Genomic DNA, 24,639 nt, shown 5'->3' on the forward strand with positions numbered 1-24,639 from the left:
AAATCACAGAGCTGATCCATGGGTGCCCATGGGGTTCCCCATGCCTTTGTGCACCATAGGCTTGCAAGAGTTCCCCAAAGCAGGGAAATCCATGCAGGGAAAGGATTAACTTTTAAGGTAGAGTTTGGGTGTTTTTACAGATCTGTTTTTCTTCCTGTAGTCATGTAGTGCTGAAGTTTTTTTTTAATTTTTAAAGGAAGGACTCAGCTCTTTCACAGTTCTCTCTCTCCCTCTCCAGAGCTGGCTCTGAAGCCAGTCGTGGTCAGTGTCATCCACCTTCTGATGTCCAAGCTCTCCAGGTGTCAAGAGGATTTTTGGGAATTGGTATAAGGTGGATGATGATGGAGGATGTCATATCAGGGCTCTGCATGGGGGCTGAAGGGCAGATGCCATCACAGCCTGGTTTTGAAGCTGCTGATAGCTGTGGACATTGGATGGGCTGTGAGGGTCAAGCTGCTCTAGCAGCTGCTATGAGAAAGGACTGGGGGTCTGGTGGGATTCCCTGGGAATAACAGATGAGATATTGGGGTAGATACAATCTCCTTTCACTGAGAACCCACAGTCACTTCTAGGGAGAAGCATCTTGGCTCCCAGGAAGGCTTTGAGGTGTCTTTTTGGAGGGAGTGTCTCCTCCTTGATATTTCCCTAAGATCATCTCCTCAGGAAGCAGCTGGATGTCCTTGCAACACTCCTTTGCAAGGGAAGCAGAGTCTGAAGTTTAAACTCATTCTAGTCTTCCAGTCAAGCTGCAGCCTGACCAAGGAAGACCCAACTTCCCAACATGCCCTCGCTGGCAGCATTAAGCACCTGCACTTTAGGGGTCTGTCCTGCCTGGTGTCTCTGCCCCACCTTGCCCTGCTTCTCCAGAGTGGGTTCCTGTATCTCCAGAGCATCTCAGCAAGCACTGATGGACCTCCACCTTTTCTTTCAGTGTCCATGGAAAGCATCTGTTTCTCTCTTCCTCCCCATTTGCTGATTTCTCCTAAACTTTCAGGAAAGCTATATAAATACCTTTCCACCATCCTTCTTTGGCTGGAAGAGCCAGGGATGCTGCTCTTACATCTCTACTTTTGAGCTGTTGACACTGTCCCTGACACATGCAAACGGGCATTGCCCCAACAACCCCACCATGGTTCTGGGAATGACAACGTCCAGGGATATTCCTAATAAGCAACATGGACAGGGACACCTTGTTGGGATGGAGTTTACCACCATGGACCTCCTGTCCCATTCACCTCAAGGCTGGAGATCAGGCTATGGCACATTTCATTTCCTGTCACAGACAGAACTCCTCTCCTCTGGTCTCCTGGTGCCTGGGTCAAACCCAACTCGGAAGTCCTCCAAACTCATCCTCTCTTCCTCCTCTCCCAGACCACAGGGGATGTCTAACTGGAGGCACTTGCTGTAGTGGTGTCGAGCTCCCAGGTCCACAGGTGGGTTTGGGAGCTGCCTGTTTTCCCTTCCTGGCTGCCAAAGTCCACTGGCAACATCATCATTTCTCACATCTTGCTGATGTAGCCCCTCTGGAAGACAAAGAGGCCTCTGCTCTTTGCTGGAGGAGCAGGCACCCTCCTCCTCACCCCAGCCCCTCAAACCCACATGAAATGCCCCTTCTGCCAGGCACCAAGTCCTTGTCTGACCCCCAACCTGCCTCTCCTCCCATGGATGCCCCATGGATCTCCAGAAGCTGAAGCAGGCAGCAGTCATCTCCTTCCACCTGGAGCTCCTGGTGGGCTCTGCAGCCCGTGGTGGGATTGCAGTGCTGTGTGAGGGGCAGCCACAGAGCCCCATGGACCAAGAGTGTCTGCCAGCAGGAGATCACATCCTCTGATCACCCCAGGAGACAGACTGACCCTTCTTCCCCACCACAGGATGGGTTGTGGTGTACCCCACGCTCTTGATGCTGCACAGATCCTCCAGCCAGGAGACCTCGCCCTTGCCTGTGTCCCAAGGTGCAGGTCCCATCCGTGTCAGACAGGGAAACCCAGATGTGAGCAGGCTGTGGGGACACCAGAGCAGGGGCTGGTGGCCACTCTGCCACCAGATTGATCTGAATCTCCTGCAGGTCATCAACAGGGAGTGGGAGAGAGGGAGCAGTGGAGGGGACTGTATCGAGTGGCTCCTTCCTTCTTTGGATTGTTGTCCCTTTTTTCTAATTGTTGCACAATTTTAGGGCTTTTGTAACATTTTTTGGACAAGCAGGGAAAATATGTTAACAGTGGTTTAAGGAAAGAAAATGAGATCTATCTCTCTTATATATTATATATATATAAAAAATATATATATACTTACAGGAAATCTCTATGGAAATATTTATTTAAGATGATTGCAGAAAATATATTATAATTCAGAGTATACCGAGCTTTGTCACGTAACAAAAATCAAGCCCCGGGGAGGGGTAGCTGCCTGTCCCCTCGTGTCTGTTTGTCCGTATACGGTTGCAGCTGAAGCCTTTCTCTTCTCTTTTTGTAAGTGCACTCGAACTGTTGAGCAGTGTGACCGTGTTGGATTCAGTGGGAACTTGGGGCAGGGTGGGGGGGGGTGTGGGGGAGGATTGATTTTGTTTCCTTTTCCTTTGTCTTTTCTGAACCTGCGGCTGTGAACAGAATGATCACTGCTCAAATCGGATGCTCTGTTTGGGGAGGGACGGGGAGCGGGGTGGGGGTGGGCGTGGGAGGGAGGGCGAGTGTCAGTTTTATTCTTGGTGTTCAAGTGCAATAAATAGCTACCAACTTCTGAGCATGGAAACGGATGATTCTCCGTCACTGCAGTGACTCAGACCGTCTGCCACCCCCCTGTCCCTCCGTCACCGCACTCCTGTCCTCGAAAGCATCAGGGCTGAGAGCAGGCCTTGGGCAGGGGCTGCAGCTGTCCTGCTGCCTGCAGAGTGCTCTGGACACTGCCCACCCTGGTCTGCAGCATCTCTGGGGTTTCAGAGAGCTCAGGGTCCTGCCCAGACCCAGCTTGTTGCCATCCAGCCCTTTTCCCAGGGACAGAGCTTTGTCTTTGACCCACCCCAGTGCTGCAGGGCTCTGGGAGCCCCCAGCAGGTGTTCAAGCTAGATGGGGGTGGGGGTGCCCACTGGGCAGTTTGGGGGAGTTTAGAGGGAGCTGATGCTACAGGGTGAGGGGCACAGGACCCCCAGCTAAATCCAGGGAGGGTTTGGGGGGCTCCCAGGGGCAGCTGCTGGGCTTTGCTCACGTAGGTGGGCTGGTACCTCAGGGGGACTGGAGTCAGGCTGCCACATTCCCTGTTCCTGTTCCACGGCAGGCCCTGGTGTGCCCCTTTGCCCCCTGTCCCTGCCATTTGCCCCAGCAGGTGTCAGCACTGGAATGTTCCCTCTGCTGCATCCCCCCCAGCCCTGGGCAGCCACGCATGGCGCAGGACACGTGTCCTCTGGATGTGCCACTGCCCCACTGCCTTTTGCCCTGGTGTCCTCCCTCAATGCCAGCTTTGCCTCCCAGCCACATCCTGGCACAGCCTCAGCTCCATTCTTCCCATCGCTCTGCAGCGCAGTGCTGGGTGATGGAAGCTACCAAAGGAGAATCCTGAGGATCCCAGGACTGCTGTGAGGATTTTGGGAATACGGGAGGACACTTTGCAGGTAGAAACAGCAGAGCCTGGACCATCTTGGTCAGCCCAGAGTGGCTTCATGCTGTGGGAAGTCATCAGTTTCTCCTGGTTCTCCTGGTGCTTTGCGGCTGGCAGCACCATCATGAAACCCCGGAGTCCATCACCCACAGAGAGCCCTGTGTGTGCTCCTCCAGCAAAACCCAGCCCAGCCCAGGCTCCCTGCAGCACCCACAGCCATGGCTGGGCAGCACCGTGACCTGCAGAGGCCTCCTGCTCAGCAAATAGTGTCAAGGTTAGAGCAAGGCATTCATTGGGGCCATAAATGTTTATGGCAGGCCCTCCCTGCTCCCCAGCCGCCATGGCCTGGGCTTTCCATCAGCCACACTTTTATGGCTGGGCTCTAATGATTAACCCAGGGCCAGCAGCCCAAGGTGCTCCATGGCTGTGCTGCCAGAGCCCCACAGAGCTGGGGCAGCTGGAGCTGGGGGACCCCACGGGCTGCAGCCATGGGAGATAATGGGGAGGAGGATGGGGAAAGCCACCAGGGGTCCTGCAGGAGAAAGGAAAGGCACAGCCATCCAGAAATAAGCTCAGCAGCCCTCGACAAGAGGAGCTGAGCAGGCAGGAGGAGCTGTAGGAGCTGATCCTACACTCTTGGAGGGGCAAAGGCGATAATTAAATCTCCTGTACTGTAGAGAAAGAAGACTGCAGCCTCCTGACAGAATTCACTGTGGAGGCTCAGGCCAGCGCTGGACCCAGTGCATCAGGAGCACATCCACAATCCTGACACAGACTGTCATTTTTCTCTTCGTCCTATGGTTTTGTCTCTTACCAGGATAAAAATTTGCAGAAAAAAGATGAGGAGGAGCTGTGCCCCTCTAGATGTGCATAAGAAGCCCTGGAAGCTCCTCTAGGTGTGCCTTTCTTCCATGCTGAACACCTCCCCAAATCACCCAGGCAGGGGCTGTGTCACACAGGTGTGGGTGAGCTGATGGCACATGGCACGCATGACACTGGGATATTTGGGACTGGCAGCACCAGGTCCAAACATCCTCAGGCCAGCAGTGTCAGCAGGGACATGGGCTGATCTACCCCAAAAATCACACACAGACACTGAAAGCCAGCCCTTCTCCTTTCCCTGGGAAAAGCAGCCCCCAGGGCTGGGGCCGCACCTTGGATCTCCCTTGGCAACAGACACAGCTCCTCCTTAGACACTGGGTCCAGCTGAAACCTGTCCCTGACCCCCTGCACACATGAGGGACAGGTTACACCATCTCTGCTCTCCCTTCAAATCACCCCAACCCTGCCAGACACCACAGGGCAGAGCCACCCTGACCCACCAAGGTCCTCAGGAGATCTACAGCCTGGTTTGTTTATAAAGCCTTTTCTTTTATTCTTCTTCTCATTTATTACTGCTTGTTTATTAGGTTAAATTGCTTTAGGAGGACACTGATTTGTGCTGGTTTTGCTGGAATACCTCCGTGGGACTCTGGCACAAGCTGTCCTCTGGGAATGGAGGCTGTTACAGATTCTCTCACATGTGTTTATGGGTTATTGGAGTCAAATACAGACAGACAGAGAACAGATCAACACACAGGAGCTCCTTCTCCTCCTCTCCACCTCCTGCAGCTGGACATCCCTCCACCCTGGACAACCCTGAGAGGGGACAGCAGGGCCGGGGCTACGGGTGGGAGTGGGACAGCTGTGACACTTCACCCACACACTGTCACACAAACACAGACTCAGCACACAGTTTGTCACACTGAACAGAAACACAGCGGGGCACCAGGACAGGCAGCGGCTCTGTCCTGGCAGGGCCAGGGTGGTGATGGGGAACCTGGCAGGGTCAGCAGCTCCTGACTACTCCTTGAAAGACCCCCCAAGCTGTCCTGAAGTGCTGCAGTGCAACCTGTGCAAAATGGGAGGCGAGCTCCCACCCAGCCTGCGGGACGCTGGGCGCCCTCAAATCATGGACTCCTCCTCTTCCTCCTCCTCCATCTCCCGGTCCACCTCGATGGCCGTGTTCTCGTAGCTGGTGATGCCCCCGTATTTCCTCATGTGGACCATCAGGGGCTTGGGGGACTGGCTGCCAGCCAGGCTGCCCACATAGGCGCCGCTGCGGTTCTCCTCCAGGGCCGGGCCCCAGCCCATGGCCGGCCGGCTGGCTTGCTGCACCCGCTGTGGGGGAAGGCAGAGCAGCACAGGCACCCTGCACCTCTGCTCCCCAGCCCAGCTCACCCACCCCTCCATGCTGGCCCCCAGGGACTGAGAGAACCCCCAGTGAGGAGGGGATGGGGTCAAAAGCTTGTCCTGAAACCTTTTGGGAAGGTGATTGATTCTAAGTGTCTTGCTGTGGGCTGGGGAGGTGTCATGAGCTGTGTGTGTTGGTGGTGAGGGCTTGCAGGAGTGAGGGGCTTTTGTAGGGCTACAGCCCTGTGCTGTGGGGCTAGAGGCACTCAGACAAGGGGTTAGCCTTGGCCAAGGTGGCTCCTGGCCATGTCACAGTGCCCGTGACTGTGTCGAGCCAGGTTACAGCCAGCAAGTGCTCCTGGGGAGGGCATCAAGCTCTGCTCTTCTGCTTTTAACAGCCTGGTGAGAGCAGTGAGGCCTGGGAAAGCTGTGAGCAGCCAGCAGCTCTGTAACCTGCTCCTGGGAGAAGTCTTTCAGGGCAGGGATCCCATCTGGGCTGCCTGCACAGTCTGGCAGCTGCCTGCCTTGCTGTGTCATTGCTCGTGCCAAGTGGGTGCAAAGTCCCAGGTGCCCATGGCCACCCCACGCTGGAGACAATGTGCTCCCTCACAGGGCACAGCAGGCTTGTTTTGGAGGGAGAGTGCACACTGGGCTGTCCCTTGGGCAGCTGTTTTACTCAGTACCTGCCTGGCATCAAGGGAAGCAGCACTGCTGGAAATGCTTTGGGATATGCCATGTCTCACACCCCATGGGCAGCAAGGGGGAATGGGACACACACCCCCAGGAGAGAGGATACAGGAACTTCCAGGGATACTGACTTGGCAGGGGCTGGTGCTCCCTGCTGCACATTTCTGGGTGCTCCCCAGCAGTGTCAGGCCCCAGAACCTCCTACCTCCCACAGCGTCCCTTCTTCCTGGAGCACAGCCAGCACCATGCCCATGGGGATCATCAGGCAGGACAGCACGCCCATGAGGATGCCCAGGGCCTCTGCCCAGGTGGGGAATTGGTAGTTGCCATACTCAGAAGGCTGGTACTTGACAATGTTATACACCAGCAGAGCCTGTGGGATGGGAAGAAAGCGAGATCATCCCAGAGGTCTCATGCTCAAAGAGATGGAGATGATGGACACCTCCCAGAAGAAGGATGGTCTCTGGGGCAGGAGATGCCAGCAGAGTAACTGATCACACTGGGAGGTCCCCCAGGGGCACTGGCAGCACCGTGGTGTTCCAGCACCAACCAGCAGCTCAAGCTGAGCTGTTTACCATCATCGTTGCTGGGGACAGGACCATCCAGCAAGCTCTGAAGTAGGGGCCTGGTTTGAATCCCAGCATCATGTGGATGTCTCGGCAGAACCTCTTCATGCCTGCAGGAGGGAGAGGAACTCAGAAGCTTTGATCCCTACCCAGAGCCTTGTGTCTGTACCAGGCTGCCCTGCACTGATCACAAGCAGTGGTTTGTACCTTCTGAGGCAGTCTGCTCCCACCCATCTGGGAGGTGCAGGAGGGCCCAGCTGGTGCTGCCTGAAGGACCAGGCTCAGCACCACTTGTACCTTTGGAGAGCTGAATCAAGTGGCAGCCAAGAAGAAACAGGTGATGGGAGCAGAGTCTCATGCTCCACTGTGAGGCTGTTGGTTTCCCTACTGCTCCCTCTAAATCCCTCTCTTCACACAGACAGCACCTCCTTCCCTGTGCCCCTGTGGGGACAGGCAGCCTTACCATAGACACGTGTCACCACAAGGCAGGTGGTGATCACCACCACCATGAGACCAAAGCCAGCACTGTAGTCATCCAGCAGCACCAGCCAGTACATCCCACCCTGTGGAGACAAAGCACAGAGGCCAGCATCTCATGAAACATCATCCCAGCAAACCTCCACCCACGTCCTCTGACTGCTGGGGACCCTGGGGAGGACAGCAGTGAGCAGCCTCAAGAGATCAGTGTCCTGATGGGGTTGGTGTAGGGATGGGAGTGACACCGTGTCACTCCCCTTGGCCCTCACACCTTCTGCAAGCCCAGGCTCATCTCTCTCTCTCACCTGCTCACCTGATATGAATATACATGAGAAAACTTGGTTCCTGACCTAAATTCTCCCTAAAACGAGTCCCTAGCTGGTCCCACAATGGATCCCCCAGAGCCATACCTCTGTAGTGAGGATGAGCCCCATGAGGAAGAGGGCGATGCAGATGAGGGCAGAGAAGGAAGCTTTCTTTGGCCGCAGGTAGTAGGGGAACTCATCGGTCACTGCTGTGACAATGGTCTCCATGAATGCAAACTGCAGGAGGAGAGGGTCCCCTGAGCCCCCAGGCTGCCTGGAGTGCACAGCTGGCTCCCTGGGCTCTGTCCTCACCTGGCTGTCCAGGCCCAAGGTTAGCAGCATGAAGAAGAACATGAAGGACCAGAATGGAGAAAGGGGGAGCATTGTCATGGCCTGGGGGTACACCACAAAAGCCAGACCAGGACCTGGGGGAGGCAAAGGACAGCAGGGTGAAAAGGTGGTGGCAGAGCTGTGGGGATGGAGGAGAGCTCAGCAGAGCAGCACCATGGCACAGACTTGCCAGGACTCTGGCAAGATGGGCAGGAGGGGTCCTGTGGCAGAGGGTGGAGAAACAGCCTAAGCCTTGCTCAGACCATCAGTAGACATCACTTGTTACTCAATATTTACACCACAGGAAGTAATCTGCCCCCTTCCCTCCCCCTGGCCAGCTGAGCATCCCCCTTCATCCCTCATGCTGACACCCTCAGGTGCCTTCCAACCTGGAAGGGATGATCCTGAGCACGCCCAGAGAGAGGGAGAAGGGGAAAACATCTTCGTTTGGCCTCACCTGCTTTTGCCACCTGGTTAACAGGGACCCCAAGCTCCTGGGACATGTATCCCAAAACAGAGAAGATGGCAAACCCTGCCAGGATGCTGGTGATGGCATTGCCCAGGGTCACTATGAAGGTGTCCCTACAGAGAAGGAGGAAGATGCTCTGAACATGCTCATTCCTTCCCACCCCACACCAGTGCACGGTGGCATTGCCCGCCCCAGATGCCACAGTAAGGTAACCCCGAGACTGTCCTTCAGTGCCTCTCATGGCAAGTGCTTTCCAGGGTCAAATGGAGCACATATTTAAAGGATAATACTGTGAGGTTCCTCTAAATATTTCTGTCCCCTGTGGATGGGGTCAGAAAAAATGTCCAACAAGTGTCACTTTCAGTGAACTACACTGGATGCTGGGCACAGGGCACACATGCACAACTCCAGCCTCAAATATCCCCAGCTTTCAGCATCTACACCCAAAACATCTGAGCTGGGTGCTTTGCTTTGGTGCTTAGGAGATTTTTTTCTCATAGATCCCCATGCTCTTCTCAAGCCTGCACAAACTGCCAGGTATTCCCTCAGTGCAAGGAGCAGAGCAAGGTGACTGTGCTGCACCACGGGCTTCTGCTGGCTCTGAACCCACCAGCTCAGGTTTTCACAGCTCCCCACAACCCATAACTTTTACAAGACAGCAGCAGACTCCCACCTGTAGATATTCTGATGGAAGGTGTTGTACGAGGCGAAGGTGAGGAGACCCCCAAAGCCCACCCCAAGGGAGTAGAAGATCTGCAGGGCTGCCTCAATCCACACCTGGGGGAAGGAAGCAGTGCTGAGGAGAGCAGGGGTTGGGAACCTCCACATGAGGAAGATAACATTACAAATCTGCTTCCCCAGAGCCCCAGGCACATCTTCCCCATCACAAATAACCTATGGGATATTTGTCTTTCCTTGTTAACACTCACCACTCATAGGGGATCAGCTGGCTAATGGAAGGGCTAATATAAGAACGTTTTAGGGCCAGCCCAGTGGGGCATTAAATGCCCTTGGGTGGTCTCTTGATGGCGACCACTGCTGACCCCACTCCACATTCTTGGTTTTCTTGAGAACCACAAACAGCCAAATCCACCAGGGGCACCCATCAGCCCATCACAGGGGCTGGCACGATCCTGCCCATGGTCCTGGTACTCAGGGGAATTTTGATACCATCCCATCCATGCAGAGCCATAAACACATGCATGGGGTGGGGACACATGGGAATAGTGGCCCAGACAAGGTGTGGGACAAAGATTTTTGGTCTAGAAACAACCAAGAGAGCTTTAAGTTAGGGTGTGGCCAGAAAAGACACCTGAGTAAGGGAACTGCCTCTGTGGCATTCAGGAGGTGCCAGGAGAAGGTTCATTTTTGTGTCTTGAGCAAATTGCACAACATCCTACTCACCTTGGAAGATAGCAAGTGATCAAACTGGGGAGTGAGGTAAAACTGGATCCCCTTCCAGGCCCCCTCTAGAGTCACACCACGAATGAGCAGCATCACCAGGATGAGGTATGGGAAGGTGGCAGTGAAGTACACAACCTGTGGGAGAGCAGAGCCAGCAGGGAGAGCTGGGAATGAGAGCACAGCCCCCCATGCCCTGTCACTAGGGTGGGACACATCACCCTGGGGTCCTTGGGCTGCAGCAGGGTCGGTGTGCCAGCCCTGCAGGTGTCTGGCTGTGCAAGGCATCCCCAAAATACCTTATACCCAGCGGATGCTGTTTGTGGGCCCCACTTGCCCAGAGGTGCAGAGCTGCACACCCTGGTGAGCATCGCTGCAGGTCCCCCCAGAGGAGAGCAGCCAGCCCTTACCTTGCCAGAGGATTTGACTCCCTTGAGGATGCACAGATAAACAATAGTCCAGGACAGGAGCAGGCACAGACACAGGTTCCAGCGGATCCTCCCAGGATCCCCAATCCCTGAGCTGCCCTGGATGTGCAGGACATAGCGGCTAGGGAGGAAGGAGAGCTGCCAGTGAGCATGGGCTGCCTTCTTCCAGAGCCCCTCTGACCCCAGAAATGCCTCTGCTGCAAAATGACCTTGTCAGCTATCACAGGCACTGGCAGCTCCTTGCCAAGCAAACAGGAACACTTGGAGTGATTTCTCCAGCACGTATTAGAGAGCCCAGAAGGGATGCCTGGCATCTCCAGAGCAAATTGCCAGCCATTCCAGACGTGGGATGCATTTTAGTCTAGCATATCTCCCGGCCAGCAAAGCAGCACTGGAACATGGACACCTCCCACACCGCAGTGGCTAAACTGAGCTGTCACCCAGAGCTGAGCACACGGGCCCATTGCTGCACCCACACCACCCCCGCGAGTGAGACCTGCAGCATCTGTGCTGTGAGCTGTGCGAATCCTCACCCCTCATCTCCTCCCCATCCCCTCCCTGGCTGGACACCAGCCACGTCCCCAGGCTGCCCCGTTACCTCCAGTACTCCTCGCTGGGGCTGACGGTGTTGCTGATGTTGATGGGGAGGGAGCTGTTCCCCGCCCTGATGACGTGGTGGTCCAGGCACAGCTCAGTGTTCCACCAGTTGCCACAGTGCTGCCAGGGCAAGTCGCTTGTGAGGGATGCAAAGAGGTAGAAGAGAACGTAAGCAATGATCATATTGTAGTAAATGGCCACCAGGGAGACGATGAGGATCGTGCCCATGCCAACGCCTGGGGGAAGGAGAGGGTAAAGAAGGAGTGAGCTGGAGCAGAGCAAAGCACATCCAAAAGCAGGGTCAGACACTGCATCTCAGCAGCCAAATGAGCAACCAGTCCAAGGTTCACCTGCTGGGGGAGCCACTTATTGCCATTATAATATAACATGAGGACGTGCCTTCTCTGCATTGATGATCTATTGCCTCATACAAACACCTTTACACCAGCCTAATATTGAGAATAAAAGTATTTGATCTGAACCTTTTCCTCAAATGCTTTATTCTTACCTTTGTTTTTAACAGGTATATTGCTTTGTTTTCATGCTCTATTTTGTACCAGAGCTGGTTTAATAACCTCCATACCATTTCTAGAGCTGGCCATGCCATCCAGAGCCCTCAAACACTGACCCATCTCATGCAGCTACTAAAACAGCTAACTCAGAATTCCAGCCTGCCACACCTTCCCCCAGGTTCTTTTGATTCTAACAAGAGCTTTGAGGACCCTGGGATGCTGCTGCTGGTGCATGGCCTCACCAAAGAGCTCTTGCAGAGGTCCCTCAGAGGCTCTGGACTTCACTCACGCACCTTTAAAGAGAGGGCTGATCTTCCACACTGCCAGTGGCCCTAGGCTGGAGAACTGGCCAAGTGACAGCTCCATGAAGAAGATGGGGATCCCACAGATAGCCAGCATGATGAAGTAAGGAACCAAGAAAGCTCCTGCAAAAAAAAAATCTTGAAAGTAATACAGAACAAACCCCTAAAGCCTAACTGTGACAGGGAACAAAGCTCATTCAATATGTGTGGCTCTGAGGGATCTACATCAAAATCAGGAAGACAGGGAAGAGCAAAAGCTCACTGTTAGTGAAGGAGAAAAAGGCTGTGATTCACCTGGTGCTGTGCTTCCCCACTGCTCCCAACTCTCTTTTCTCTTTGAATCTCTCACAAACACCCTGAAATTCCCCAGTTATTACTGCTCTGGGAGAAGCTGAACCAACATTTTCCACCATCACCCAGGGCTCTTGCACTGCAAAAGGTTCACTCGCTCCTTTGATTGCTGACCAAGAAGCTGCTGGACACCAGGAGAGCTGGTGTTTGGTTGATCAAGGACACAGGGGTTTGCCCAAGGCCAGGAATACAGAGATGGGCTCACAAATCCCTTCCACACATGGATACAGGTGCTTAAAGCCCTAAACAACCATGGGGAGGGCAGGAGGAGCCTTCACCCCACAACCAGTCCTACTTTCCAGCCCCAGGAAGGGGAAGGGATGCTTCTTCAGGGATATTCTACCAGCCCAGCTCAGCGGGTGGGAGACTGAGCGCTGCAGAGGATGCCCAAGTACCTCCTCCATTGGTGTAAGCCCTGTAGGGGAACCTCCAGACGTTGCCGAGGCCCACGCAGTACCCGATGCAGGAGAGCAGGAAATCCAAGCGCCCCGTCCAGGTGCCTCTGTCCTCGGGGCACTCCGAGCCCAGGTCCCCATCCTGGCTGCTGGGGCTCACCAGGAGGTCTGGTGGCACTGGCTGAGGGACCAGGGGGTGGGAGAGGGCAGACAGGGGGTGAGCAAGGAGTAAAAACAGAGAATGAGGAATGGAAGAGAGGGAAGAAGTGCCAAGAACTCGTGAGTGCATTTGTGACCCCAAGTGACAGCACTGACACCTATGCCTTGGGAACACCCTGTCCCAGCAGTTCTCTGTTCCCCCCCTCAGCCACTGCCCTGCTCTGCCCCTGAGCAAACAAAAAGCATAAATGTGATCCCACATGGCCAGAGCTCCCCTGGGATTGTCCCAGTTCATTCTGGGAAGGTTCACCAGGACCCAACTCACAAGCCCAGGTTCCAAACACATCCTTTCAGGGGCCACAATAAACTTTCTGCATCTCCTGCAGGATACAGGCATTAGGGCAGTGGGAGAAGCTCTGTGGTGTGCCAGGGAGGGTGACACCAGCCCCATGTGTGCCATGCCAGGCACTCCCCTGGCTGACACTCATTGCTCTGTGCATTTTCCACACTTTTCCAGCTGCCAAAAGCCTGCACTGTGGGAATTTAGTGATACTCCCAGTTGTCCCTGCTGAGAAATGAGAGACCTTCCAGAATTCCTAATGTGCTCTGGATCAATGCAGCACAGGCAGGGCATTAACCCATTCCCTTCCTCCTCACTGCCTCAGCCCTGCAATCCATTTGGGTTGGGGTGATGCACCAGGAGGGCAGCTCTGTGTTTGTATGGGTGTACATCAGGTTTGCAGGGAGGTGCTCAGTCTGAATCCCCCCAGTTTCCTGACCTTAGGAGAGCAGGGAAATCATCCCCACTGACCTCAGAGCTGAAAGCCTGAGCCAGCAGCTGCCAGATGAGATCCCATCACAGAAACACCCACAGCAAAACCAGGCGGCACAAAGGGGTGGAATGAGGACCCTGTCCCTGTGCCACCATGTGTTGCTGTGCCCTGGTGTGGGAGTTTATCATGTTTGTATTGAGGCACAGGAGGATTCTGGTGTTCCTGCTGACAAGGTACCAGGAGCAGGGCCAGAGGAGCCCCTTTGAGAACCTGTCAAAGACATGTTTTATGAAAAATCCTTTCCTTAGGATTTTTTCTCCTGAGAAGCCAAGAGGCCTCAGAAACAAAATGTAAGCAATGGTTATCTGCTGCTGTGGAATGCAACAGGTGCATCTGTGATTGGTCTCATGTGCTTGTTTTGAATTAATGGCCAATCACAGTCAGTTGGCTCGGACTGTCTTGGTCAGCCACAAGATTTTGTTGTCATTCCTTTCTATTCCTTGCTAGCCTTCTGATGAAATCCTTTCTTCTATTCTTTTAGTATAGTTTTAATATAATATAATATATATCATAAAATAATAAATTAATCTTCTGAAACATGGAGTCAACATTCTCCTCTCTTCTCTGGTCGTGGGACCCCTGCAAACACCACCACAGGAACCTTCTCTTCTTGAGCTCTCTGAAGAAATCAAGCCGCCATCTCCCTGTCCTTGTTCATTATTACAGATAACAAACCCTTGGGATGTGGTTGAGGAGAGGGGTCTGGGTGTGGAGGATCAGCCAGAAGGAGCTGTGGCTGTCCTGTACCAGTGTGCACCAGTGCTCAGAGCCTGCAGCAGAGCCCAGTGCCCAGGAGAGGAGAGCTGCCTGGTGACCAGAGCTCAGTGCTGCCCTTTCAGGGCCTCAGAGATGGTGGCAGCCACCTCCTCTCCTCCTCCTCCTCGTCTCCAGCCGGACTGGACTGGAGGATGCTCCCGCTGCTGGTTCCCATGGAGACACGGAGCCAGGATGCTGAAGGAGAGGGCTGCCAGCTCCCCCCATGCAGGGTGCACCCCAAATCCCCAGCTGCTGGCGCTGCAGACATGCTGCTGGCAGCCCAGAGGCACCAAACACAGAGGCAAACTCCTCCCATTCCCACCTGGAGCACAAACACCTCCAGGGACAGGACAGGGGCAAGCTGTTCCCAGAGCCAACCTGAAATGTACAGCTCCAGCAAAGCTGTAACACCAAAATCCTCTGTGAAAAGCCCATCCCTGCTGGATGCTGCCATCACAAGGCAAAGGCCAGAAGAAAATGTCGCAAAAACACGGGCTGAAAAGTCAAAATATGACCCAAATGTGATACTATTGCTATAAAACCATCAGTACCTGGCAGCCTCCTGCAGTTGTTCAGCACAGCTCTGTGGTTCAGCAGCACCTCCAGGCCATGGCTGTGCCTGCTAATGAGCCCAGCACACCCAGAGTGTGACCCACAGCTGCCTGTGCTGGCAGGGGATGCACAGGCTGCTCTGAGCTCCTCCCCAAAGATTTCAGCAGCTCAAACCTGTGCTCACAAACATCGCTGCCAGGCAGGGACCATCACAGCTGGGTCTTCCCCCTGCAAAATACTCCTTCCCTGTCCATCACACTGCCTGGGTAGCTCTTGTTTTCCAGATTTGAATCACAGAAAACCAGCAAGAAGGGATGCTGGGAGATCATTAAATCCTGTTGCCTAATTCCTGCATCTCTGTCTGAATCCCAAACACCTGCAGGAGGGTCAGGTAGAGCTGCAAGATCTCATTACAGGTGGATGCCTGTGCATGAGGTGTAGCACAGAAATCAACACAGAAGCAACAACAGGAAATGGAAGGATCCAATGGGACTTTGTCCAAACTGTAAATGGCCTGGTCCCCACCCCAGCCACCATTTCAAGTGCCATGGGATGTAGTTTGTCACTTGTGTCTCAATAATGACTGCCCCCCCTTGTTAATATCTTTATCTGGAGCTCTATAGCTCAAGTTTAGGACCCCAGAGCAGAAAGCAGAGACCACTCAGATGTCACATAAACCCAAAGGACAATGGCACTTGTCCCCATGGGGCAAGCTGAGAAGATACAGGTCAGGGATGCTGCTGGAAAACACACACAAAGGCAGTGCTCAAAATTCCCCCCAAATCCCATCCTTCCCATAGAAATCAGAGAAAAATGGGCCTATTTGCCTGACTTGAAAAGAATTACAAAGCACAATATTTAAGGCTTCCAGCCCATCCTTGTCCCAGATCACAGAGGGAAGCACAGATCCCTTCTCCTGACTGCTGGAAATCTCACACACCAGCCTGATTCTAGAGCTGTTTTTTTAAGATTAATGCTCTCTTTCAGCCTCTGTCATAACAGAAATTCTCTTTTCAGCAGCAGCTTAAGTGCACCAGTGCTCCAGTACTGCTCCAGTGCTTTCCACTGATGTCAGCTGCCATCCCTCAAGCCGGGCTCCCACCTCGCAGTTATAAACAGACGGGCACTAACAGCTCCCTTGGCAACCAGGGCCTCTTTGAACACAGCACCACTTCCCATTATGCACCAAAAGATGCTCCCAAAGAAGTCAGCAAAGCAAAGGTCACCGAGAAGAAAAAGCACTTTAGTCTCTGCCAAGATAAGAGCTCGGGTCTGTAAGGAAATGGCTCTGTGCTAATTATTTTCTCTAAACCAATTTACTTAAACCAAAACTCAGCTGTATCTGAGTGAAAAAACTCCAGCCAGATCAAAGGTATGTTTTCATCCTATTTTGTCTCCATTCAAGCTGGCATTGTGGGGTTATTTTGTCAGTGTTTTGTGCGTGATCACAGCCTTTGAGCAAGAGAAATGCCACCCAGCACCAGATTTCTCCCCTGCAGATCTGAGCACATCAAGTCTCTAAAGTGTGAGTCACTTCAGATTAGTTTGAATTGCTTGCTAATCTCTCAGAGAAAAAAAAATCTTAAAAAGGCATAAAAATGAATTCAAATGTAATATCACTTACAGAGTGAAGTAAATAAAGCGCTGCTATGGAGAGGAGGCACCCTTCAAAGGGCTGAACTGACCCTGAGTGACCCCAGCCCGGGGTCACAGCTGATGCCGTCAGAGGGACAGGGATGGCAGAGCCAGCACAGGTAGGTTGGAGATGGCTGAGGCTGAAGCAAACTCATTACAGCAATGTCCAAAGTGCAAGGAGTGTGCACAGATACAAATACTTGTGGTTTTTAATCTGAAAACCCTGGGGAAGTTTCCAGGCAGTTTGTGGCAGGCAGAGGAGGGCAGTGGCTCAGTAGGAAGATGCTGCTCAGCAGCCTGGCCAGGTATGGGAAGGGACAGCCAGCACCATGGCTCCCACCAGTGGGATTTAGTCCATTTCTACCAAATAAACCCCAGAGAAAATAATAAAATACATTATGCAAAACCAATCTGAAATCCTTAGAGCCTGAGAAAGGTCTTCTCTAATCAAGAGGTATTTCCATATGTCTGGTAAGAAGAGCTTAAAACTCCAGCTCACCAATGGGCAGTGGGTCACAATGAGAGGAGGAGGAGGCTGTCAGGGTGCTGGGTGGTGCTGCAGTGGGAATGGGCACATCTCCTCACCAGCCACCAGCAGCTCCAGGCAAGCCCAATGCCAGCATTGGACACAGTGCTCCCAAGGTGGTTGTGAGCACCAGGTCCTCCATCTGCAGCTCAACAATTGTGGTTTTGGGTATAAAGGACAGAGGGCTCTGAGCAGCACTGGGAATGGGGGAAATAACTCCAGAGACATCTGCTTTCCATCCCAACTGATCACCATGGGACTAAATGAATTCCTGAATAAATGCTAAAGAGGGTCACCAGCATCAAGTGACTCAGAAAGGCTTTGGAAGGGGCAAAGACCACTTTTAATGGATCTTGCAGTCACAAAGCCATCTGGAAAAGCAATTTGTAGGAAAGAGGAAGAAAGAGAAGAGCCAAACAATGCCTCCAAACAAGAGTGGAGAAATAGCTGTCAGGGCCTGCTGGCTGTCACCAGGACATTGCTGAGATTTTTACGTCATTTCCCAATACCCAAGGAATTTCTTGGCAGGGATAAAACTCTCCTGGGTTTTCATTCATCTCAACAGAGTCAACCTGCCCTGTGTTCAGAGGGCATGGTTTGGCACAGGGTGTAGCTGACGAGGCTCCCAGCCCTGGGTCACAGCCTGGGGTGCTCCAGGAGGGACTGGCCCATTCAGCAGCAGCACATCCCCACGATGGAGCTGTGCTGACACTGCCTGTGCCCCCCTGCTCCACCAGAGAAAGGGCTCGGGGGGAAGTGGGAGCTCAGACTGGAAAGAGCAAAGTGGCAATGGAGGGAAGCCTACATGGGAAAGCCTGACAGCTGGGTTTGAAAAGGGTTCCCAGGAGGATGTGAAAGGGGTTTGTAGCTCTGCCAGCTCTGCTCTGAACCCAGAGTTCAGCGTCCAGCTGACCCCACATCACCCACAGCCCTTTAAATGCTGATGAGGAGGATGAGGATGAGGTGGGAAAGGCACTGCCCAGCCCCTGCGCCCATCCCGTGGGAGGGACCCCGAGCCCGGGCAGTCCCAGGAGCGGCATTCCCGGGGTGCCAGGCTGCGGGAGCCAGCTCTGCCCCGGTGCCACCCACGGCACCCGGCAGACACAACATGAGTCACCCACGGCCGGCAGCGCCGCTGGCAGGGCAGGGCAGGGCAGGGGGCAGCTCAGGAGGGGCAGTGGGCGCGAAATGCCCCATCCCGCTGATACCATCTCCCCCTGGCCCCGCGCACCACCGTTGTTCCCCAATATCCCACTGATCCCTGCCCTCCAAGGCTCCCGAACAGGGATGCGGGGCCATGGCCATGACTCCCCCGCTCCCAGCTCGGGGTTACCCCGCTTCCTTCCCAGCCCTGGGGTACCCTCCCTCCCGTCACCTGCCGGGGGTACCCTGGTCCCCTGCTCCCATCCCTGGGGCACCCCGGCTGCCGGCTCTCACCTTGCGGAGCTGCTGCTGCCGAAGCTGCTTCATCCCGCACCCTGTTGCTATGCGCTCCCCGCTCCGGCACTCGGCGTCTCGCTCTCTCCGGCGCCGGCGAGGGCGAAGGGGGAGCGGGGAGCGATGGCACCGAGGGGTGGGCTCGCACCTGCTCCGGAGAGCCGGGAGGCGAGGAGCGAGGCTGGGGGAAAGGTTTGTCTCGAGTGGAGGATGGCTGCGCGCGGAGCAGGGAGGGACGAGGGAGGTCTGTCTGTCAAAGCTCTCCTGGCAGGGAAAGGGGGATCCGGGACCTCAGAACCCTGCCCGGGCAGCGAGGGGGAACGGCTGCTGTCTCACTCACACCACGAATGCATCAGGTGTCCCTAGGTGTCCCAAAGACCCGACTTTAGGGTCACTCTGTCACCGAGCACCCCATGTAGTGATGGCAGAGACGCCACAAGCTCACAGCGCCTTCCTGTCTGGTTCTGAGAGGACTTTCCTGTGGCAGGACACAACTGGAGCTTGAGCAGATGAGAAGGGATTGCTCCCCACGCTGCCTGAGCCCAGCCTGCAGTCCAGGGGAGGGGAGGCTCCACAGCCACCAGTCCCACATCCCACTACACCGAGGGCAAGAGCAACCCTTGGGCAGCGCCCAGGGTGAGCATCTGAGCCCCCAGGGTGAGATCATGGCCCCAGTGCTGGAGCACAGGTCACATCTCCAGGTCCAGATGTCCCAGTTTGGGTCAGCAGTGGGATACTGGAGCCCCAGTGCCCAGGGAGATGCTGGCTTTTCACCCTCATACTCAGTCAAATTCCCAGTGAGGTGGCAGCGCTGGTCTGTGCCTTCTCCTCCCACTTCCATGGTGGAAATGGGAGAAAGAACAACCCCACATGCTCCAGGGCCAGTGTGGGACCAGGACAGCTCCAGACTCTTTCCCATGATAATATCCACTTGTCCATCACTTGATCCCTGGACTGTGCCCAGTGCTCTGACACCACATGTGTCCCTTTTCCCTGAAAGTGCCCTACAGGCTCCAGCCTGAGCCAGACTTCTGCCCAGATGCTTTATTGAGGTTTAATGTGAGTGGGGATGAGGAGGACAATGACAGGGCTGGATCAGAGAGAACCCAGCCTGTCTGATATAAAAGCAAATATCCAGGATATCTAGTGGCAGTTGTGCTCCTGCAGCCCTCTAAGCACTTCTGAAAATTTTACCTGAAAGCAAAGGTATTCTCAGGATAAAGACACATTTCGGCAGGAATCCAACATGATGAAGTGGCCCAGCATTTGCACAATGGGTCTTTTAGAGCTAATATTTACCTGGATTTCCCAGAGAAAAGAGGAAAGAACAAAACTAGGTAACCCATCAAACGTCTCTTTTCACACACTCACAGCTTCCTCAAAAATAAAAGTATCTTTGGGAATTCACTCAGGCTGCTTTTACCTGCCTTGCACTTGCCCACCACTTCTCCCTCTCCCAGATGCTGGCTGGGAATGCTGAGACTGGAGCTGGCCAGGCTGATGGCCAGGGGCTGCATCAAGCACTGCTCCTACCTCAGCCCTCATGCAGGGCAGGGATGCTTTGTGTGCCTTTCATGCCAGTGCAATCTGAATCAGAGAGCCTGGTGCCACCTTATTACAGCTGTCCCAGCCCCATGTCACCAGCATGGATTGATCACCAAACCATTCAGCATCCCTGGGCAGACTTCTTGGCCTCATCTTCTTGTGTACAGGGCAGTATTTTTCATTTGAGACACCCAGGGCTGAGGGTGCCCTGAAATGTCCATGTTGATCCCAATTCTTCTGGGATGCTCTGTACCTGGAACTCGCTCTTCTGGTTTGTCTGGTGCTGCTCTTGGTAGCACCAGCAGCTCTTCACAGCCTGGGAGTAGATGTCCCACCCCAGGGACCTGGGATGTTTCAGCTTAGCATTGCAGGGCTGGACCAAGTCTGGCACTGCCCTGGAGCTGGCATGAAATGCACTTCATGGAGCTGCACACAGCAGAGGCAGAAACAACCAGAAGGAGCACAGTAATCTAGGGATCCCAAAATCCCCAGGAGAGCACAAGGGTGTGCACAACTCTCCCCATGCCCTGGTCCCCAAGGGGCTGGGACTAGACAGCACACACAGGGCTTGCAAGCATTTCCTAGCAAGTTTTATTTTCTCCACCTCTGAGCCACCCCTGGGACACCAAGTAAACCTTTCCCTTCCCATGGGCAAAGCACAGCACACATCCTCCACCCCAGGGCAGCCCTGACAGCCACTGGCACTGCCTGCTCTTTGTGAGGGCAAGGAGAGGGCAGAACTCAGGCTGGGGAAACACCCTTGCCCCCCCAGCCTGGGCAGCCCCCACAGATCCGGGTGGGAAGGGGTGAGCAGGCGGCTGGCACAGGAGGGGAGCGTGCCCAGCTCTGTGCTGCATCCATGGGGAAGGCAGTGGTGCTCTGGTTAGTCACTGCTGGGACTGTGCCATGCTGCAGGCTGCTGCAGCACGGCTCTGCTCGGCCACCTGCTCTGCAGGCCTTCATTTTGATGATGGCTTCAAGATTTCTCCAAGGAGGGGTAAAGCTGGGCAGTGGGAGCTGATGGAAAGTGTAGAGGGAGAAGCAGGGAGACGCTGTGGGGACTTGTAGGGGACAGCCCCCAGGGTCCCCTGACTATGAGGGCTGGCTGTTCCCATAAGGGCCAGGCTCCATGTGGGACACGTGACTCGGGAGGCAGCTGCTGCAAGTGCCAGAACCAGGTGTTTGTCACCTGCCAGGGCTGAAACCGCCAAGGTGACACGTGTCCAGGAGGTTTGAACCAAAGGTTCCAAAGCTGGTGGGGACACAGTGTCCGCCAGCCCCTTTCCTGGCACAGGGAGGGCCCTGCAGGGCTCACCCATCCCTGCCCAAACGGCAGATGCAGGGCGCAGGGAGGACATGGGAGGGGAGCAGAGCAGATGCATTTCGTCACCCGGCCAAGGGGCGTGTGTGTGTGTAGGGGGAAGGGGTGCCTGGGTGTGTGGGTGCATTTATTGCCTCTTCCCGCCCGCGCCGGCTCCCTGTGCACACACGGGTGGCAGGGACCCAAGGGCACAGCCCACAGCTCCCTGGACTTTTACCCTGCTGTGCAAACAGGCAGGCGCCAGATTAGGGTATCAGTTGGAATTTCATCTTGTCAACAGCACCCGCAGCCTCTCTGGGCAGGCAGTGGAGCATCTTCCTTCTGTCCCAGCCCCTCACCTCCCTGCAGGCCACCCAGCACTGCAGGTGAGTTTGGGAAATGCACATCTCACCCCCACCAGGACCCTGTTCCCCTCCCCACTGCTGTCTGCAGGCTGCCCCTTGCAGACCACAGTGATGCCCAGTGCTGCCATCACTCCATCCCCTGCCAGGGCAGGACCCCACTGCTGGTCTCCATGTGGAAATGGCAAAATTGGACATTAAAGGCAGGCAAAGCCCAAGGAGGGAGGATGAGTGTGGAAGAGCCAGCCCCCACCATGGGAACCATGCTGGAGTCTGCACTCAGGAGCAGCTCCGGTTTCCCCAGTCCAGCCCAGCTCTTCAGGCAGGTGGCTGATTCAGTCTCATCCCTTTCCTATATGGCACCAGCTCCATTGCATTTGCATCCCCCTGCCTGTTTTAGTTCCTGATTCCCCATGTTTCCTTGCAGGGGTGCATGAGATGTTTCTCCTGTGCCATGGGCAGCCTGGCACCATGCAGGGTCACCAGGGTGCAGCAGTAGGTGCAGCCTCTGTTGCAATTGCATGAACAAACACTTTGCTCTGTCCCTCTCTCAGCAATGCCACCTCATCCTGTTCCCACTCCTCCATCTCCTCCACCCACGAGGACTTTATCCTGCCTCAGTTGTCCTTCCACAGCCAGCTGTCCTGCCCTGGCACCTCAACACACCCCATGCAACCCTTGGCACTGGTAAGAGTTTTGGGGCTGGAGGAGCCATTTGGGGCAGGGATTCCAGGGCAGCTGCTGGCTCAGTGTTCTGCTAGAGGAGGGGAACACTGATGGGATGGAGAGGGGAGAGTGTCGGGCACCAATGCCAGCTGTCCCAGGCACTATCTCACATCCTCATTCTCTGTTTATTCATCTTGGACAAGGAGGATATTCAGCCCATCGACAGCCATAAAATGAGATTAGAGACCAGGAGGCGCCAACGGGAGGCGGCCACATCCGTGGGCAGCTGGCCTTGTTCTTTGGCCTCTGCCAGCCCTAATGGCCTCACCTCTCCACTCTGTCTGCAGTGCTGTGAGTCTGCAGCCATCGTGTCTTGGTGCTACGGGAATGAGACATGGCAGTGCCTGTCCCATGCCATGATATGAGCCATGCCACTGCCAGCAATGTCCCTGTGGGACAGGCACACCATGTGCTACAGGGACAAGGCTGCTGCCCCAGAACACCCTCCCCACCCTGGCTGTGCCCGGTGTGACCCCAAAGCCAGCATCCTCCCCTGCCTCAGCACCACGGGCAGGAATGATAGCAACAAACCTGTGTCACACAGGATCCCTGCTTGGCTTTATTTTCACCCATGCCTAAAAATAAAAAGGAAAACCAGTTCTGTCTTATATACACAAAAACTGAGCTGAAGTCCTGAGTTGATGCACACATTTGTCCTCATCACCGAGCACACCTGGTAACAGTGGCTGTGGGAAGTGTCACTGGCAGGAGGGAGACCCAAAGCCTTTGAGGGCTGGAGCAGAGCAGTGCACACAGTGGGATAACTGGGACCCACTTGTAGAAGCCACAGCACACCTGTGGACTTTGTGTTCTGGGAATGGTGGAGGCTGGCAGTGGAGAGTGTGGCCAAGGGAAGTGAGGCACCAGCAGTGTCAGCTGGGATGTCAGGGTTCGACTGGGTGGTCTTCAGGCGGCAGGCACATGTCTGCTGCTCCATCCTGCCAGAGCTTGGAGAGAAAATGCTGAGAAACACCACACAAGCCACCATGCAAGGCTCATGCTCCCTCATCCCCTCTTGGTCTTTGGAACCACAGTTGAGGAGCACGTGGTGCAGCCTGAGAAGGAGCTACAGACCCTCCTGTGCCCCAGCTGTGCCCCAGCTGTGCCCCACTGGCCTTTGAGTTTGTTGAAACTGGGCTGTACATTAACCTTGGCCTATACAATGGTCAAGACTCCACAGGATAAAGAGACTTCTCAGCTGCAGTTCACCAGTAGAAATGGATGGGGTTTAGCTAACTGGCCTAGGGAATACAGTGAGTGAGAGGGAGTGCAGTGCATGGAGGAGCAGGGAGAGACAGGGAGGACAAAATCTGTAGTCCTGTAATCTGAATTTTAAAGAAAATAGGAAAATAAATGCTTCTCTGTCTTTCTGAAAACCACCTCTCTATCCCCTCACACTAGGGCACATGCCAGTCATTTCTTGCATGCCTGAGGAGGCCCCTGCCTGCCTAGCAGCAGCACCAAAAACTCTCCCAGGATTGGCCCTTCTGGACAGCCTGGGGCCGGTTCTTGGACCCTGTCCCAATGGCAAACCTTCTGTTCTCCTTCCTTTCCCCATGGAAGGGCTCAACAGGGTGGTATGCCCCAAATTCTCCCTTCTACCCCCTCCCTGTGCTCCAGGTGGAGTATGGCTGCAGTGCCACCTTGCCATGGCACAGCCAGGGAACCAGGGCTGCTGGAGATGTCTTCACATGGCTCAGGGTGGCTGCAGGGGCAGGGCTGGGATGCAGGGCTGGGCACTGGGGACCATGGTGGGGATGTTCAGGATTGCTCTTGTCAAGCATGTGCTCCAGCTTGCCACCATCACCATGGTTTGAAGGGCTCCCAAGTCACCTCCCACAGCTGAGGTTCTTGCATGGTTCCCAGAGGTCAGCTTGCTCTGTCCCCTCACCTCGCTTCCTAGGAGACCAGCTCAGCAGAAATTAATTTTGTCTTGAGTCCAGCCAGGTCTTTTTCCTATTTCAGTCTTGTTCAAACTGCCCAGAAGCACCAGGCAGCTGGATTGCCAGGAACACCAAAGGAAGCACCTGGAGCACCACAGGAAAGCCCTCATCCACTATCATCCCCTTCCTTCTGCTGACATCAGCACCTTGCTACACAGACCAGAGACCAAACCAGTGTGTGGTTCCTATGGGAGAGCAGTACCTAACCAATGCCTTTACACAGTGGAGAGCCCACCAGTCCCTTGGGAAGGCCCAGTGCCACCTGGCCCAGCCTTGCTGTCT

General features: G+C 54.7%; 2 protein-coding genes across 4 annotated transcripts in view; both read right to left on the reverse strand.

Moving 5' to 3' along the window:
* The window catches only part of NDST1 (N-deacetylase and N-sulfotransferase 1), a 157,978-nt gene that overhangs the window by 121,013 nt on the left and 12,326 nt on the right, over positions 1–24,639 (reverse strand). The window lies entirely within an intron of this gene.
* SLC6A7 (solute carrier family 6 member 7) lies at positions 4–18,892 on the reverse strand. 3 transcript variants are annotated; one of them, XM_005483659.4, is made up of 14 exons: positions 18,482–18,885; positions 12,584–12,764; positions 11,829–11,960; positions 11,025–11,259; positions 10,409–10,547; positions 10,002–10,136; positions 9,271–9,374; positions 8,586–8,710; positions 8,111–8,223; positions 7,904–8,035; positions 7,480–7,579; positions 7,026–7,126; positions 6,656–6,823; positions 4–5,751 (listed from the first exon to the last, which is right to left on the reverse strand). In XM_005483659.4, the coding sequence occupies exons 1-14, from the start codon at positions 18,512–18,514 to the stop codon at positions 5,536–5,538; spliced, it is 1,914 nt and encodes a 637-aa protein (XP_005483716.2). In that variant the 5' UTR covers positions 18,515–18,885; the 3' UTR covers positions 4–5,535. The 3 variants fall into 3 exon arrangements, with proteins under 3 accessions (XP_005483716.2, XP_074408242.1, XP_074408243.1); XM_074552141.1 differs by having other exon boundaries at positions 7,904–8,223; positions 18,482–18,892; XM_074552142.1 differs by lacking the exon at positions 12,584–12,764 and having other exon boundaries at positions 18,482–18,886.

The sequence above is a fragment of the Zonotrichia albicollis genome, chromosome 15, assembly GCF_047830755.1.
Source record: "Zonotrichia albicollis isolate bZonAlb1 chromosome 15, bZonAlb1.hap1, whole genome shotgun sequence".
NCBI classification, from domain to species: Eukaryota; Metazoa; Chordata; class Aves; order Passeriformes; family Passerellidae; genus Zonotrichia; species Zonotrichia albicollis.

Bases quoted from the DNA above. Each gene is read 5' to 3' on its own strand.
- SLC6A7 (XM_074552141.1), bottom strand. From the start codon at position 18,514: ATGAAGCAGCTTCGGCAGCAGCAGCTCCGCAAG. The intron at 12,765-18,481 runs GTGAGAGCCGGC...CTGGTCCCTCAG, and splicing joins GGCAGCAGCAGCTCCGCAAG to CCAGTGCCACCAGACCTCCT. The intron at 7,580-7,903 runs GTATGGCTCTGG...TTGTCTCCACAG, and splicing joins GGCTCATCCTCACTACAGAG to GGTGGGATGTACTGGCTGGT.